Raw genomic sequence first — 16168 nt, 5'->3', positions numbered from 1 at the left:
AGTATCGACTGTGGCAATACAACCTCAGAAGGAGACCCTTCTTGGATTAGCTCATAGATCTTGTCTCGCTGAATTTTGAGTGCGTTAGGAGCACTTGGTATGGTTAGACCTAAAGTAGTTGCTTCGAGAGAGTAAGGCTTGTGTACATACGGGAAATCGTCTGAACAACTCGTTGCCGATTCTCTGCTTCTGTGGCTGTCTGGACCGTAGGTATCCTGCAGGAAGATACCAGGCCTTGTATCTTTCTTTCAACAAGTTTTAGTATTTGGTGAAAGTTCTCCTTTAGAAGCTTTCTAGAGCCTTTAGCGATGACAAGACGGATACCTAAAAAACCGTAATCACGTGACGTGAAGCTTCGGAAAGCTTTTCACAAGAGACAAGCACATGGCGTTAATTAGATGAGGGCCCTCCAAGTCCTAACTACGGTAAGTGTTCCTAAGTTTAGCAAATACGGAAAGAACAAGAACCAGACAGTAGGCATCTAAACCGTATGTATGTATACATGCAGATGCATGATGCCCTGAACCGCGAATACCCAGACCGATTAACCAACTTATTAGTTATTTGACAGTCCTACAGGAAAAAGAAAGAGTGCCAGCTGCTAGTAGATGAGATGGACAAAGTACTTTCTGTGTAATGTTGACGTTAAGCCCTTTCCACTTCCTTTCATTTTACTCCAAGTTTTCTTTCTTTTTCCTTTTTCCGGAACATTTGCCGTAACTACTTTGCGGTATTGTGGTAGCCAGCCGGCATCTCTAACCGTCTATAAATGGCGTGAGAAGCTAATGTAATGTGTAAATGGTAAATTAATGTCTCTAGAATGACGGGTGACAACATGTTCCAGCTGCCAGTGAAAGTTGAAGGGTAAAGCCTAGTTCACAATATTGACGCCGACGACGACGTCGACGTCGACAATAGAAATGAATCCTATTCCAGCGTCGACGTCGGCGTCAACATCAAAGGATGCCGCCGACATCGAGGCGGTTTCTTTGAAGTTTGACGCTCAACTGAGCATCGGCGTCATATTGTGAACCAGGTTTAACAAAACCACTAATTTGCGACATGCCAAACCCTGCATGTTTGTTACGCAACAATGGAAGGTCGACGGTCAAATTTAACAAAAATACTCGATAAAATTGTTACCCCAACGAACATTTTGAGGCTGAAACCGTTTATTCTAAATAATTGATATTACAGACGGTAAATTTCATTAGAATGCTAAATTAGCGTGTGCTAGAAATAACTGCTGTACAACACAAACTAACCAATGCCACTGCACTTCAATCTACCAACTTGGCAGAAGCTAATGCCACGTTTGCTACTTCCAAGAGTGACGATGTCGTAATTACACAGTCTTGGTAGTACCGCACAGCACGTCAGAAGTTTCAACAAATGAGTAATGCTATTTTTTTATCTAAGACTTTGCACCAACTCTTGGTCGTTGTGTTAAAATTTATTACAGTAACTTGTATATCATTTTCAAAAATAATTTTGCGAGCAGAAGCCATTCCATTAGTAAATGATACTAGCTCACTGGCCCGTTCTCCGCACGGGCAGGGTAGATTATTCCCGTTCAAATTTAAATCTAGGCAGCAGAAACTTGAAAGTCACGCGCAGTTTCTTGTCTGAAATGGGCAGTTTAAATTTGGTGGAGATCCCAAGCGCTGTTCCAGAGAATTCGTGCGAGTAGAGGCGGGTCCTCCTGGGATATTTTAAAATCTAATCAACACGTTTCCAACGTACGCACTGAACAATCGAAACTCTATTCCTTTGCTCCGGACGTAGTTTGAGTTTAAGATAAGTAAAATCATCTGCAGCTAACCCAGTCTGATGGGACTGCTAGATAGCATTGTGACGTAACAATGGCATACGAACAAACAATGAATATATTGAAATTTTAATTAAAGTGAGCATTGCATTCTTAGTTATGAGAAAACAAAACTACGCCATGACATTGAGTTCACATAACGGAACTTCCTTCAAATTGAGTCTATCAATCAGGGGCATTCAGTCTCCTTCTTGAAAGGCGGACAGCATAGTGTCCGTTCTACGTTGCACCCCCAAAAGGGGACCCGACTGAAGCTGTATAGATTTATCAACAAACGTCAGGCTTTGAACCGTTTGTTGCCTATGTACGTAATAATTACCTGCAACTACCATTCTTTCTGTCTGGAGCCGTACTATTTTGTCTTTGGTCATAATGTTTTAGCCTGATTAGTTTTGCTCTGCCACCATGGAAGCGGTAACCCGAACACTGTCCGCGTTGACATGCACTGTTGATTTAGTTACCCAGTACAAAAACTAATCAAAACGGTGTGATCTTTCGTGATGTCGTACTGCACACTAAACTTTCTAGTGATTAACACGTGCACGTGCACATCTGTTGTGCAAACTCTACTATACTCTAGACTTGCAACAGCTGCATGATTTACTTAAATCGAATGATGACCGGCACAAGGAAGTCTACAGTACCGTGCGTCAGCATACGCCCACACCCTAGCTTTCGTATGTACACATACAGTTTTCTTTCGCAATAATCTGACCTCTTCTGGCACGTAAAAATTCAGGAATCCTTGTTTAGTATCCTCACTGTACACCGCATTTGCTGTTGCCCTTTCCAGGAAAACTAAGACTTATGAGTATGCAAGGATTCCTCAGACTCAATCATTATATACAGCAATAAATATGCAAACGGTATCAACTATTAGGACGAAACCATACGTAGAAAGGTTAATTGTAAATGCACATACGAACACACGATAATACCTCCACGAATTATTGCTAGATCAATCTATGTCGACGTCCAGCATCTATAATTACTCAATTTGTATGTTTTATTAGCTCTAGCTGTGAGTGGACACCTTCGTCATGGGGATTGGGGATGCAAGAAAATTATCATCTGATTACTAATACAAACACTCGGTGCTCGCTCCAACTAGCACGCCTTTGTACGGCTTACATTACACAGGTCAAATGTCAAGCATAAAATAAATGTTCATTATACAGTGTACAGCGTATATCCTGTCACTCTTTCCTGCTACGGCCACTCGCCGCCAGAGCTCGGAGAGATAGACAATGCACGTTTTCCTGCTGCTACCGCTTGCGCTTGTATTCATTAGCTCGACGACGGCGCAAGAGTCTACCCTCAATCACACAATTGTATGGTTGTTGCGTGACGACAACGTGACGACGGACATCGCCAACGAGGCAAAAGTGTCTGGAAAGCTGACCATCGCGCCGCGACACATGACAGCGGGACTCGACGATTTCAACATCGTTCTGCCGTCGGTGCCGCGCGAACTGGTGACATACCTGCCGAAATGGTCGCGCGACACGCATCTGTTCGGCATCGCGACCGGTCCCAACACCATCGAACTCTCCCGCCTCTGCACCGACAGTGTGGAAGGAGGTCTCGATGGCACCGGACACACGGACATCTACGAGACTAAGAATGGCTACAGCTTGTGGAGGACCTATCATAGGTCGTGGAATCCTGATTTATATCATAAGGAAGACGAGCTGGGGCCCTATCAGACTGTGTCGACGACGCTCGATATCGAGATCTCAAATTTTTCTGTGGACGAGACGGCAATGTCAATCGAAGAGAGCTTGCAACATCTCGACACTCCAAGTAATACAACCATCAAGGCTTCGCTTTATCTCAAAGTAATAATCTGGATCAATCCGACATTCGAGCAACGTCGTGCCGGTCTCATTCCGGCCAGAATTGTTGTTCAAGACTACGTCCATCTGGATGTAAGCTCATGCATACACATCTCTAACATAAAATTTCCGTTTCATTCGGACGGTCTTCTCTAGGTAGTCGTCGTTCCTCATCCCGACGAGGCGGAAGACTACCCATTCGATATCACTTTTAAGCGCCAGCTCTGCCTTCAACCCGTCCGTTTCAAGCTTGATGAAAGAACGTGTGTTCGCTATGTAGACAAAGAATACAAATATTCACGAAGGAGTTGGTATGTACGGAGATACGGATGGGGATGGTACAGGTACATACGATATTACTATTACATAAAGTATTACAAAACATACAAACGAGAGTGCGTCAAGTATATGAACTCCACAATGACCGGCACAGGATTTGACTCCGCACGTGCCGTGGCTTCCGCAGAGTGGAACAAAGTCAACATCGAACTGACGTGGAAGCCGATGAAAACCATCGACACGAAATCGCGTTTCGATTTGTTCGTCACCGCCGGAAGGACAGACACGTCGTATTGGGAAACCCGCGTAATGGACAACGTCAACGACGACGACTGCGTCGAAGTATACTTTATAAAAGAGTTCGATCCGAAAGAGGCTCACGGCGGTGGGGCGGTGTGGAATCCGGGAACGGCATCAGCAAAAGTCGTTGTTGCCGACAGTCATCTTCAGTGCAATCAGCCAACATTCCTCGCACACTTAGTACGTGAAAATGGCGTTTAAACGAGTCCAAAAAAGTTAAATTGTTGGTTTTTATGTAGATTGGTCACGCTTTGGGACTAAAGCATCCCGGAAACGACAGTGATGGTTACAAGGCTGGTTCTCCTGGTACTGTCATGTGCAAGTCGGTCGACGACACTCAGAGTCCTTCGCGAAATAGCGTCGAGAACGGTCTCAATGTCAACAATCCTCTCGTTACATGGTCGGTTGACTTCGCGCCCGGTGGAACACCGGATTGTGGTGCTGGCCTTGACGGTTGTGGAACGTGCGAGGAGCACATAGACAATACCCCTTGTCACAATACTACTCACTCTCCTTGAATTGCATGCCGTTGACATCTTGCAAGGAAGACATTTTTCGTGTTTATGTAGTGACTGTAAGCGCATGAGGATATCAGCGACTTGCTAAAGTAAGCGTCAAACTGTGACACTGAACGCAGTAAAGGCAGCATCACTTTATTTATCTAAAAATATGCATTTTAATGCATACGACAGTACACTGGTATACAGAGTGCCATACAGCAGGTATAGCTATATGCAAGCACAATCAGAACGCGTTGCAGTTAAGCATGTGCTGTATAACCCGTGCAGAACCAACGCAAAGACCAATTTGCTGTGACCGTGTGACCGTGCACCGAGAACCAGTTACAATGAAATGACATGATGCGTATTTCTCGAGCGTCACTGTAGCTCCTTCCGATTTCCATGCACCCAAAGTGGTACTGCATCTTAATTCCGTTGTACGTGTAATGCGTAAATGTTGCTGCAATCAGATGTCGTACCGGTACTCGCGTAGAGGAAGGTATGTGAAATGTATACAACAGAATTACGCATCAATCAGTAGCGGGTGTAAAATTTGCTAGACGGAGGGGCACAAAACTTGAGATCTTGCATGGGGTTGCGTACACAGACTGTACAGACGTAGACCAACAGTTTGAGATGAAAGCCGTAGACAAATTGAAAAGACTAACGACACATGCATACAGTCTACAATTCGTTGGTAGAAAGACGTAAAGCTAGGGGACTACGACGCGGCATCTGCATGCCTACAATTGGCATTCTAGCAGCGAATATGCGTTTGCAATAACGAATATGAGATCTTTGTGAACAAATAGCAAGATGAGGGACACTGTCCTCACTTGTAAAAGGTCTGTAATTTAGGCTTCTGTTTGGAACTATTTATTTAAGCTATCAATTGACTCGGGAAAAATGTGCTGCAAACGGAGGGCAGGAGCCCCATACATGCAGTGCCTTGCCTGGATCCGCTACCCACTGCATGTAGCGGTAACAAAAAAAGCAAACCGTCCCGCGCTCTCATATCGTCCAGGAAGATGTCCATGTGTACATGTGGTGAGAAAATGTGGATTTTAGTCAAGGCCTTGGGTTATATAGTTGTGTGTGGAGAGTGTTGCCTGAGTCCAGATGTGCAATCCACGCAGCCCCAAACCAACAGCTATCAAACAAGACTTCTGTTTCCGTGGCGATGAGCCCAAATTACAATCCAGCTCTTCCATTTTATATACATAGTGCATCATTGTTGAGCACTACCACAACTTAAGGACTAGCAACACTCTAGAAATGTTTATACTTGACAATCCAGGGTTGCGCTCTGGTATCTGTCTAAGGTTTCTGTGTCAACTAGATGATCAGTCCTAACATCCCCAGCCAGTATAATCATAACAAAGGACACAAATAATAAAATGATCAAATACCACGTTTCTACAACCCCTATATCCTCCTTATAGTTGTTTGTGTTCCTCCAGTGGATTATGATCTGTTTCAAAGTCAACATGAACAAATGCTCTCTCGACCTCATCCAGTTTTTCTAGTTTCTGCTGTAGAGATTCCTCTATGTTGTGCACTTCCCTAAGAGACATGTTAGGATCCAGAACGACGTGTACTTCCACCAAAAAGTTCTGACCAAAGTGATATGCTTTCACAGTGTCAACCTGAGAGACATCACGATGATGGTTTACAGCAATAAAAGTTAATTTCTTGAGAAAATCAGGACTAGCTGTTTGCCCGATCAACAGTTTACTTTGTTCATATCCAGCCATACACCAATTTATAATAATATACACTGCAATTATCATTGCACCAAGAGGATCTGCATTCGGCCAAATGTATGTGCCAAGAAGACCAAAAACAATAGCAGCTATGTTGGATGCAACATCATTCCTATGATCTAGTGCCAATGCTTGTACTGTTGGACTTTGAAAGCGGCTACAATAAACGAAGAGAAATAACTTTGCAATTACTGTGACGCCCATCAACGAACCAGACAGAGCTGCTACATTTGGACTTGCTTTCCCTTCAATAATACTCTGAACCGACGTTGATACCAGTTGCAAAGTAGCTGTTCCCATAACCGACGCACACACAATGATCGCAACAGGTTCCAGTCGAGTTTTACCCGAGGGATAGAGGTAAATGTCTTCAGGCTTTGAACGCATAGCTCGATTTACCAACCAAAGTGTCACTCCCGAAAACAGATCAAGAGCAGAATCGACCAAACTAGAAATCACTGAAAGAGAGCCAGACAAAACCGAAGCAACGATTTTGCTAACAAACAGCAACACATTGATAGAGAGACTCCAGTTTGTTGCTCTTAAAATTCTACGACGCTCATTATCTCTAGACACCGACGACCGCCTTCTAAAGGGTCGTTCATTTGTCTGCTCTTTTAGCTCCACACTCTCATCTGACTGCGCAGTCAATGCCTCCGCTTCCAAAAATGACCAAGCCACGCCCCTTTGTTGCTGATAAAACTTCCTCGTGCGTCTGTCCGCCCGTCCTTTTGCTGCTAGTTGTCTGAATCTCGCTGCTCTCAGTCTCCACGTCTCGCCCAGAGACGCGAATGACGAGAGATTGTAGTCTTCAGTGAGACCGCCATCGGCAAGTAGGACGGAGTCTCTGTTTGGTCTAATCAATTCTAAAAGGCAGTAGTTTGTATCTTCACATTTAGGTATTACTCGCCAGTCTCTCTGCTCCCTAGAGGCCATATAGCAGTGTTGTACGCATGCGTAGTCTACGCTCGCGTAGCAATGTGTACGCGGGGCTACAGTCTGGCTACGCAAGGCTAACACGATGGGAGAGGATCAGAAAGCTGCACACGGCGTATCGACGTTTCCGCTACCGCCATCGAGATATTATAAAGCGTATACGGAAGAAAACGTAAAGAATGGGTTGGTACCGGGTCCTCCTTCTCCCGTTACCGGTTGTTTCTCCATGTTTGGCTGCACTTTCGATACAGAGGAGCCAATCTTGCGCCCGTTAGAGAGCCAAGGCATTCAACGACTCTGTCCAGACGGGCCGGACAAGTTAGCTCAAATGAAAAAGCTCAATCACTCGATATTTGTCAGCTTTTTGGATCTGGTTGATATCTTAATCAATTGCCCGGAAAGTTCCCGGAGGGAGGAGAAAATTTCGGACTTACAATTATTGTTTATCAATTTACATCATCTGATAAATGAATTTAGACCCAATCAAGCTCGAGAAACACTGCGTGTTATGCTAGAGCTACAGAGACGTCAGAGAGAACAGATCACAGCCGATGTGGAGAGATCAATAAGTAAAGCTGTGACGATCATAAACAACTGTGTTGAATTGGTCAGACAGAAAATGGATGAACCTGGACATACAGAAACCGCTGGAGCTGGTCATCATTCAAGTAGTGTTGATGCGAGTAGAACAGATGAAACTAGCATGATTGTTAGCTAATTCAGTAGGAATGTGTACATTTCTGTATGTCGAGTGTTTTCGAGTTTTTTTTGCCAAATATTTTATGATGCCAGGATCTCAGTCTATATCAATTCTTTCTGACTCATTTGAGTTAGACTATCCAGGTTGTCTGTCTCCACGTTAGGATGTCTAAATCGAGTGACAGGTCAAATCTCAGTGAGAGATGGTTTTAGGATCTACTGTATAAGATGTGAAGATGGTGCAGCATGTAAATGACCCTTTGCACACGTCCCTGAACTAGATCCACGGAACTACTGCATTAACCTGTGACTAATGCAGTTGGTGTTGTGTTGCAAAACTCATACCCTTACAAAGTCTTTTAACTGGGAAATGACATAACAAGTTAAAGGTGGCCAAGTGTGACTGTTCTGCCAGTAATTTGTATGATAAAAGTCAGTGAACACGGGTAAGGCTTACATGCAATGCAAAATGTTGACAATTTTTTGGAATAACACAACCATATTATATTATTATACATGTATATATATATATATATATATATATATATATATATATATATATATATTAACAAGGTATCCAATATACTAACATGTCATTACCCCAGAGCTAATCAGTCAGTGAGATTTTCATATCAGGTTTGCCAAGCTCCTCAACCTGTGCAAGTTTAAAAACTGCAAAATATTTCACTATACTCTTCGTGTCTTCCGTATCTAACTTAAATTTCTGTGCTATCATTTCAACTGCTGCTGTTTCCTCTTCTCCCTGATGTAACATCAGTAGTTCTACTGCTCGACGAGTAGACAGGCGACCCAATGGCACTTCGGTGGGATCTAACTCTGTGTCCAATGATAGACTGTTTGTTGAATGAGGTAGTTTGTGGGAATGTCTCGATTCCAAGTCACCACCAAGATTGACAGGACTGGGTGCTTTCTAAACATCACGCAACATAAATTTCCAAGTCTGTAACCCCATTGTAGTTTATTGACACAAATACTGGCAATGTTATGGTAAGAAAACAAGCAGATTATTTGCAGATCATGACATGATGTGACTACATGCTATGATCATGACTTCGTGGACAGAATCTACCCTTGCATAATGAACCTCCTTCATCCTCAGCAGACAAGACAGAAAGATACCTAACCCATAGTTGTGTAGCTAAACCCAATTCATCAGCAGAGAAGGCAGTGGGGTTTGGGGCTCCCTGCTAGTAGATACCAAGAACGATTAATTAAGACAAGGACATGCACACACTACCTCAGACATATGAGCAATCACTGTATAACACTGTATGACCGTCTCAACAAACCAAACAATTGGCTTCATTCATACCCATGTAAAGGTCAATCCAATCAACGTTTCTGCACCAAAGCAATAACAGTGACAGGAGTAAGACTTATAATTGATGTTGAGCAGTTGTTGTGTATACAAATTGACATTCATTCAAACTTACCTATTAGTTTGCATGGTCTACAGATGTTGTAGAGAAAAACAGATGTATATACATTGATTTAAATCTGTCCAGTGGTGTCGCTACCCATGAGCCTGAGGAAGCCATGGCCCTCCATACTAGGCCTTTCAGACAATACAAAAGGCCACAGCAGCTGGCCTCCCCAATTTTAGAGATCCTTGATCTGTTTATCCTTGTCTACTAGCTCAAGAAACTATACAGTATATACCAAACCTGCATTGTTTTGGTTACCGAGTCCACGTACACATCTTTCAGTCGTCCTAACAATGAGTTATCCTTAATCTGAAGACTTTCTACATTCAATACAAAACGTATAATCAATATGGCAGCAATTAAATTGTACTTGTTGGTATCAATCATTACCAACAAAAATTAATAAATAAATAAATATAAAATAGTCTAAGCATACATAACGAGTGTACACTGTATTCCAGTTGTAAGACATTTTTATATGCAATTTATCAGTTTGTAAATTCCAAAAACTCACTGCGATAAATTAAAAGAAAACTTTTTAGTGATATACAAATTTCTCACCATCAGCCGCAACAGTGATTGGAGTGGGTGGAGCTTTCCGAACTACTTTTCTCAGCCTAGATTGTTTGAGAAGTCTGGATGGTCGGAGTCGAGTTGAAACGTTGCCCATCATTCGAAAGACAAAATTTAGCGCGCGTTAGACTAATATACTATTTTCACATCCATAAGCTTTTTTCGTGCATGTAAGGTAATCCGGGGTAACTCCGACCACACTTTGACAGTTTCCCGGCTGTATCCACGAAGAACTAGGCTCTGGATGCGAATCACTGTTATCGTGAAGAGCAACTTCTACTTATTGTTTTCTTGCGTTGCAATGGACTTACGGCTGCTAGTTACTATACAGTAGACTCGGGAAGTTACTCGCATGCATATCTCTGAATACCCAAGGGCGGGGCAACTCCGATCACTCCTCTGCGCGTCATTTCTGCTGCTGCAAGGTACGCGTTGGTTACATGATTATGATTTAATAGTTATACTGAACACTCTTAATCAGAAACTGAGCTAGTAGCTATGTGCAGGGTAACGTGTGGACGTGCTACGTACAGTGCATCTACTCGCGCTAGCCTTACTCTGATTGATTCTGATATATGTACATTTAGCTGCATTTGGAGCATGTCCAAGGGTCCTCGTCTTCTGGAAGCTCTGAAAGCCCAGCACAATCGTAGTGATACCACCGCCAACAGTGTTCACAACCCACCCAATCTTCTTGCCTCTCATTGCTGTCGTTGTCGAACAATCCTCCGCATCCCTGGCACTTGTTTTCATCTCTTTCTTCTGTTACTGCAGTTTTTCGTTTGCCTTGGCGTGCAGGTTGCTTTCCTTTTTTTGCTTTTGCCAGTCTTTGCTGTTTTCTTTCATCTTGTGCTTTTATTCTAGAGTACGCCTCATGACTTGTTATGACTTCTCCATAGTATGCCAAGTCTACACGAGCAGATGGCTTTGGCTGTGGTGGTGGAATAGGCGTTCTTGTTTTCTGGAACAACTTGGAGAAGTGGTGTCTAAGCTGAAGTTTGATTGCAGGAGTGGTAGCTGCTGTCGGAGAACGAGGGCTCTTGCATGGTGTTCGTGTAGTAACGGCATCTGCTGGACTAATTTTTGCTTGAGGAATGGCTGCAGCTGATGGCTTTGGATATAAACCAGCTCCTCGAAATGCACCTTGAAATTGGTGTGGTTTCATGGATGTGTCTGTCAGCTGTTTTAGTAATTTGGGAAAAATTGTTTTACGGACACCTTGTCCCCTTGTTCTTCGTTTGTAGTCGATCAGAATTTTCTGCCAATTTTTCTTCATGGGAGCAAACACGCCTACATCCAGAGGTTGTAATGCGTGCGTGGTATTTGGAGGCAGGGTTACGAGAATGATGTTGTATTTTCTTGCCACATTGATGACATCCAAGTTGATGTGTGAATAGTGTCCATCGAAAAACAAGATCACGCTGGGGCTAGTATCATCTGTGAAGTCTGAGTCATCACTACTGTCACTGACAAGACTTGGTTCTGTTGTCGTCAGTGTAGTAGATGGCTCTTCATTTTCTGCAATCAGTTTCATCTTCTTGAGCACTGGTATGAAGCCTTTTACAAACCAGCTGTAAAAGTTTTGTTTTTCCATCCACCCGCTGGCTGATACTCCATACATTGCTTCAGTAGGGCCACTAAGGGTCCAGGTATGATACAAGTGCTGAGCTTTATATAGAATATAGGGAGGGATTTTGTCTCCATTGGTATTTCCACCCCAATGGACAGTAATGTATTCACGTCCACTCCCTGCCATGGTCTCATATACAGACTTAGCTCCTCTCCTAGCTAGGACCATTCTAGATGAGGAGGCTGTAGCAAAAGCGGTTTCATCACAGTTCCAAATTCTTTTGGACAGCTCTTTCTTACTCAGTTTAAACAACCCAGCCTTCCTGTAGATCTTCTCGACAAATTTCATCCAACCCTCAATTCTCTCTTTGGTCAATGCCTTAGCACGTTTCTTTGACAGATGTTGTGGTTTCCTTTGACTCAGTGCACTCTTCCGTCGCTTAAAGAAGCCAACAAACCAGTCAGGACCAGGTAAATCATCAGGAAAAGGATTTTCTCTAGCATTTGCTCTAAGGTAATCTGAGATGACGTTGCTGAGACTTGATCTATCAAGGGGAAACCCCATCTCTTGCAGCACAATGCAACATTGCACTATTTCTCTCTCTTCCTGGTAAGTCAAGACTGTTGGCCGTCCACCGTATTGCGTTTTACTGACTCCCTTGTGATGATCGCGAAGGGTTGAGTAGGGAATGCCGTACACAGCTGCCGTCTTCCTTATGCTGTCCTGGTTTTCAGCAAGATCTTGCAGTGCCTTTCTCAGGGCTTCGTCAGAGAACTTGTTCTTAATTCCTTTAGGTTGATAATGTCGTACCATTATTGCAAAGTAAACGAATAAAGCAGATCAGAACGCAAGCGAAGTAAGTCTACGACTGTGACAATGTGATCGAATTTTGGACTCTAAAGGAAGGGCAACGGTGCGTTTTGTCTGCATCAACGTATTTAGTGGTAGAGTGGGTTGCACAAAATAGCATTTAGTCTTTTGGATTGTCTCTAACAAGAAAGTTTTTGGACCGCAAGTTCCGCTACCTAGGTCGTTCTCACAACAAACAAGCCGTTTGAGACACAACGGCAAGGACTTAGTGGTTATGTCACTGCCTGCTAAAACCACGAAGGGTCGTCTACTTACGTGCTGTAATGGGAAAGGCGTACGGTTTTCTCATCAACAACGCTGAGCGGTTTACTGTCACGTGATTGGAGTTACCCCGTGATCGGAGTTACCCCGTATTACCTTACTTGTACCATGGGCAGTAATAGCACAGCTGCTTGGTCACAACTTTCAGGTAATTGCAACTACGGTTACAACCGATTCTTCTTATTTGTTACAATAAGGGCGTTCACAACCTTAATTAAACGCATGCGCAGACGTCTGCAGACAATAACACCGACATTGTTGTTGATATCAATACTGGTAATGGCTCGGCTTGTACATGTACATTTCTGTGCCATGCTACATATTCACATTTCTAAACTTGACCAACATGGAATAAATGCAGCTCGAGTCTTTCTACTAAAACGTTAACGAGTTGTACAGTATTTACTGCCAAATACATGTGATTGAGCTACTTAAAATTGCTGACGCTTTGGACTGAAGTTGATATCAACTGACAAGCCCTATAATAAATACACATACATTGAAGGCAGTTTAGCACTACGAAAAATACAAAATATGTAAAATTCAAAATTAGGTAAACAAACAGACAAAAGCAGATGTACACAAAATACAAAGACATGACCTACATACACAAACGGACAAAGAAAATAAGACACACTCACACTCAAATAGACACACAGAAGACAAACAAACTTTAACCTCCATACAGTAAAACATGTAACAAGCAATGAACAAAAACACTCTCATACCTAAGTAATCCTCCATGAGGGTACCAACAGCAAACTGCAAGCAACAAAAGCCATCATATAAAGTCCACACATTCACACTCGTCTTACAATGTCGTTGGCATCAACTCTTGTTCCAACAATTCGAAGTCTGATTTCATCATCTTGCTGTATGACGACATCCTGCAGTAGTCGCCAACAACGATGAGAAATTTAACAAAAAGATTGAGAAAAGATGTTGCTAAGAGACAACATTGAATGTGTGTCACCTCGTCTTGTGTTTTGTAACATGGAGGATTAGAGTCGGGATCAAATTCCATGTCACTTGGGATTGACTGAATATAGTGAAAAGAGACAAAGAGTTTAACTTAAGACTGTGACAATGCTACTGTGCTGGGCCAACATCTTGGCATGATGTGTGCTGTTTGTTGTAGTTTTAGTCCTTAGGATTATAATTTGGACAGTTTAATAAATCAACATGTCTGGCTGTTTGTCTCTATGTGTGTCTTCATATTTCTTACATCAAACTATGATACAATTCTGTAAAGAACTACAGTAATACAGCTACACTAATGTGTGTTTGTCTGTGTGTCTGCATGTCTGTATGTGCCTGTGTGTGTGTGTCCATGTCTATGGGTCTGTTCATGTGTCTGTCTGTTCACTTATCTGTCTGCCTATTGTACACTCGTACAACCTGTACCTCCAACAGTCAGAAATCCCAAAACCATACTTACGTGTCTTGATATGAAGCAGGTCAGTGGACCAGCCTCGGTAAATAAGCCAACCTATCGCCACAACATGACAATTACCATAACTTACAAGCACAATGGATACGCATCACTACCTTGTTGACTTGAGTCACTACAGCGTCTAGCACCTCTCCCTTAAAGGGCCGAAAGACAATAGCCTAGACACAATTAGAGCAAAATTTCAACACATATATTAAAAACACAATGTACAACAAATTATAAGCCTTGCCTTGTATTTGATAGGATACTTGACAAATCCCTGGCCTGGCTGAACAAATCCAACTCCAATATTGTCGATAGTTGTCACAGCAATCACAAATCCATGCCTGTCACATTCAACCATGACACACACACACGCGCGCGCGTGTGTGTGTGTGTGTGTGTGTGTGTGTGGTGTGTGTGTGTGTGTGTGTGTGTGTGTGTGTGTGTGTGTGTGTGTGCACCGGCGTAGCGTGGTTCTCATGTTTGGGGGTGATAATAATAAGGCCAAAACCCACGCCCATTTCTCACATGCAAGCCACGCCCATTTTCTACTTTCCTAGCTCACAGCCTCTACACATCAAACTAACTAAATATTATAAATTTCAGGTTACAAACAAGCTGCAAGACTGACTGCCGTCAGTGTGAGTATAAAGGAGTGGAAACATTGTTACAGTCCGTGTCAAAAATTTTTTCATGGCTCGCTGCGATGGTCAATTGCAAATTAAATGGCATTTCGATAACAATAGAATCTAGAAGACCAATTCAGTGCAAACGACGTTGACCAATTTTAGCATTTCTTAATATAGCAAGCAATATGGGTTAGCTAGTTAGTTAGAATAACCTGTGGAGAAAGTACCATGGAGTGCAAGCAAATCATTAGTTAGCAGAGCCGCAGGAAATTCCATTTTCTGGTTAATCGAGTTGTCGACTTTAACTACACTTACTTAAAAATAATTGATGGATAGGCTTCTGCATACTTTTTTGATGCGGTCTTCTTTGACTCTTCCGTTGCCGGATAGCGTACTAAACGTCTCAAATAAGTGATGGTCATGCGCACTTTCCGTGTCCACGACTTCTCAACACTGGTTTTATCATACTGAAATGATGATGTGTATTGTCAAAGAGGTAGAGTCAGTTAACGTCGTCGATCGCCAACATACTACTGAGATTAAGAGGACTGCCACTGTTTAGTAACTTAAAATTATAGCTCTACTTGAAGCGGAATGACACGCCCAAAATGTTGGGGGGGCTATAGCCTCCCCCAGCCCCCCGACGCTATGCCGGTGGTGTGTGTGTGTGTGGTGTGTGTGTGTGTGTGTGTGTGGTGTGTGTGTGTGTGTGTGTGTGTGGTGTGTGTGTGTGTGTGTGTGTGTGGTATGTGTGTGTGTGTGTGTGTGTGTGTGTGTGTGTGTGTGTGTGTGTGCGTGTGCGGTGTGTGTGTGTGTGCGTGTGTGGTGTGTGTGTGTGTGTGTGTGTGTGTGTGTGTGTGTGTGTGTGTGTGGTGTGTGTGTGGTGTGTGCGTGTGTGTGTGTGTGTGTGTGTGTGTGTGTGTGCGTGCGTGCGTGCGTGTGTGCGTGTGTGTGTGTGTGTGTGTGTGTGTGTGTGTGTGTGTGTGTGTGTGTGTGTGTGTGTGTGTGTGTGTGTGTGTGTGTGTGTCAGCTCACTTTCCAGTGCATGAGCCTTCCACCTCTGCAAACAACTTCCGCTTCACCGTGTCAAGCAAGTTCGGTCCAAAGTAGCGAGGATGCAACACAATTTCATGCTCTAACTGAACCTAACAGAAAAACATGTATATACTCGAAGTAACACTTGCAGCCAAGTCCCAACCAACTTACATGGTAAAACATTGTCAAAGAAACTCCCGAATGCAATAG

At 43.1% G+C, this 16168-nt stretch overlaps 5 protein-coding genes and 1 long non-coding RNA gene across 6 annotated transcripts; 3 read left to right on the top strand and 3 right to left on the bottom strand.

The window, feature by feature from the left end:
- The first annotated feature begins 2839 nt into the window (after nucleotides 1–2839).
- On the top strand, nucleotides 2840–4926 carry LOC134187354 (uncharacterized). Its single transcript, XM_062655472.1, has 4 exons — nucleotides 2840–2948; nucleotides 3007–3756; nucleotides 3820–4422; nucleotides 4482–4926. Exons 2-4 carry the CDS (start codon nucleotides 3076–3078, stop codon nucleotides 4758–4760), a joined length of 1563 nt encoding a protein of 520 aa, XP_062511456.1. The 5' UTR covers nucleotides 2840–2948; nucleotides 3007–3075; the 3' UTR covers nucleotides 4761–4926.
- A 1007-nt stretch (nucleotides 4927–5933) lies between these two features.
- Nucleotides 5934–7441, bottom strand: LOC134186449 (uncharacterized). Its single transcript, XM_062654422.1, has one exon. The coding sequence runs from the start codon at nucleotides 7439–7441 to the stop codon at nucleotides 6179–6181; it is 1263 nt and encodes a 420-aa protein (XP_062510406.1). The 3' UTR covers nucleotides 5934–6178.
- A 78-nt stretch (nucleotides 7442–7519) lies between these two features.
- On the top strand, nucleotides 7520–8235 carry LOC134186919 (mediator of RNA polymerase II transcription subunit 7-like). Its single transcript, XM_062655012.1, has one exon. The coding sequence runs from the start codon at nucleotides 7527–7529 to the stop codon at nucleotides 8157–8159; it is 633 nt and encodes a 210-aa protein (XP_062510996.1). The 5' UTR covers nucleotides 7520–7526; the 3' UTR covers nucleotides 8160–8235.
- A 481-nt stretch (nucleotides 8236–8716) lies between these two features.
- LOC134186920 (NADH dehydrogenase [ubiquinone] 1 alpha subcomplex assembly factor 4-like) lies at nucleotides 8717–10266 on the bottom strand. Its single transcript, XM_062655013.1, has 3 exons — nucleotides 10147–10266; nucleotides 9826–9905; nucleotides 8717–9071 (listed from the first exon to the last, which is right to left on the bottom strand). The coding sequence occupies exons 1-3, from the start codon at nucleotides 10256–10258 to the stop codon at nucleotides 8748–8750; spliced, it is 516 nt and encodes a 171-aa protein (XP_062510997.1). The 5' UTR covers nucleotides 10259–10266; the 3' UTR covers nucleotides 8717–8747.
- Nucleotides 10267–10418: 152 nt separating this feature from the next.
- Nucleotides 10419–12897, top strand: LOC134186921 (uncharacterized). The gene is made up of 3 exons (XR_009971024.1): nucleotides 10419–10583; nucleotides 10746–10956; nucleotides 11023–12897. It is a non-coding gene; the product is annotated as an uncharacterized LOC134186921 (long non-coding RNA).
- A 220-nt stretch (nucleotides 12898–13117) lies between these two features.
- On the bottom strand, nucleotides 13118–16160 carry LOC134186532 (DNA-directed RNA polymerase II subunit RPB7). The gene is made up of 9 exons (XM_062654523.1): nucleotides 16130–16160; nucleotides 15959–16068; nucleotides 14542–14638; nucleotides 14408–14470; nucleotides 14298–14348; nucleotides 13833–13898; nucleotides 13675–13746; nucleotides 13588–13621; nucleotides 13118–13338 (listed from the first exon to the last, which is right to left on the bottom strand). The coding sequence occupies exons 1-9, from the start codon at nucleotides 16139–16141 to the stop codon at nucleotides 13325–13327; spliced, it is 519 nt and encodes a 172-aa protein (XP_062510507.1). The 5' UTR covers nucleotides 16142–16160; the 3' UTR covers nucleotides 13118–13324.
- Between the last annotated feature and the right edge of the window lie 8 nt (nucleotides 16161–16168).

Source organism: Corticium candelabrum, chromosome 11 (assembly GCF_963422355.1).
Source record: "Corticium candelabrum chromosome 11, ooCorCand1.1, whole genome shotgun sequence".
NCBI classification, from domain to species: Eukaryota; Metazoa; Porifera; class Homoscleromorpha; order Homosclerophorida; family Plakinidae; genus Corticium; species Corticium candelabrum.
Note: the sequence above shows the minus strand (reverse complement) of the source record. Positions and strands in the feature narration are given on the sequence as shown.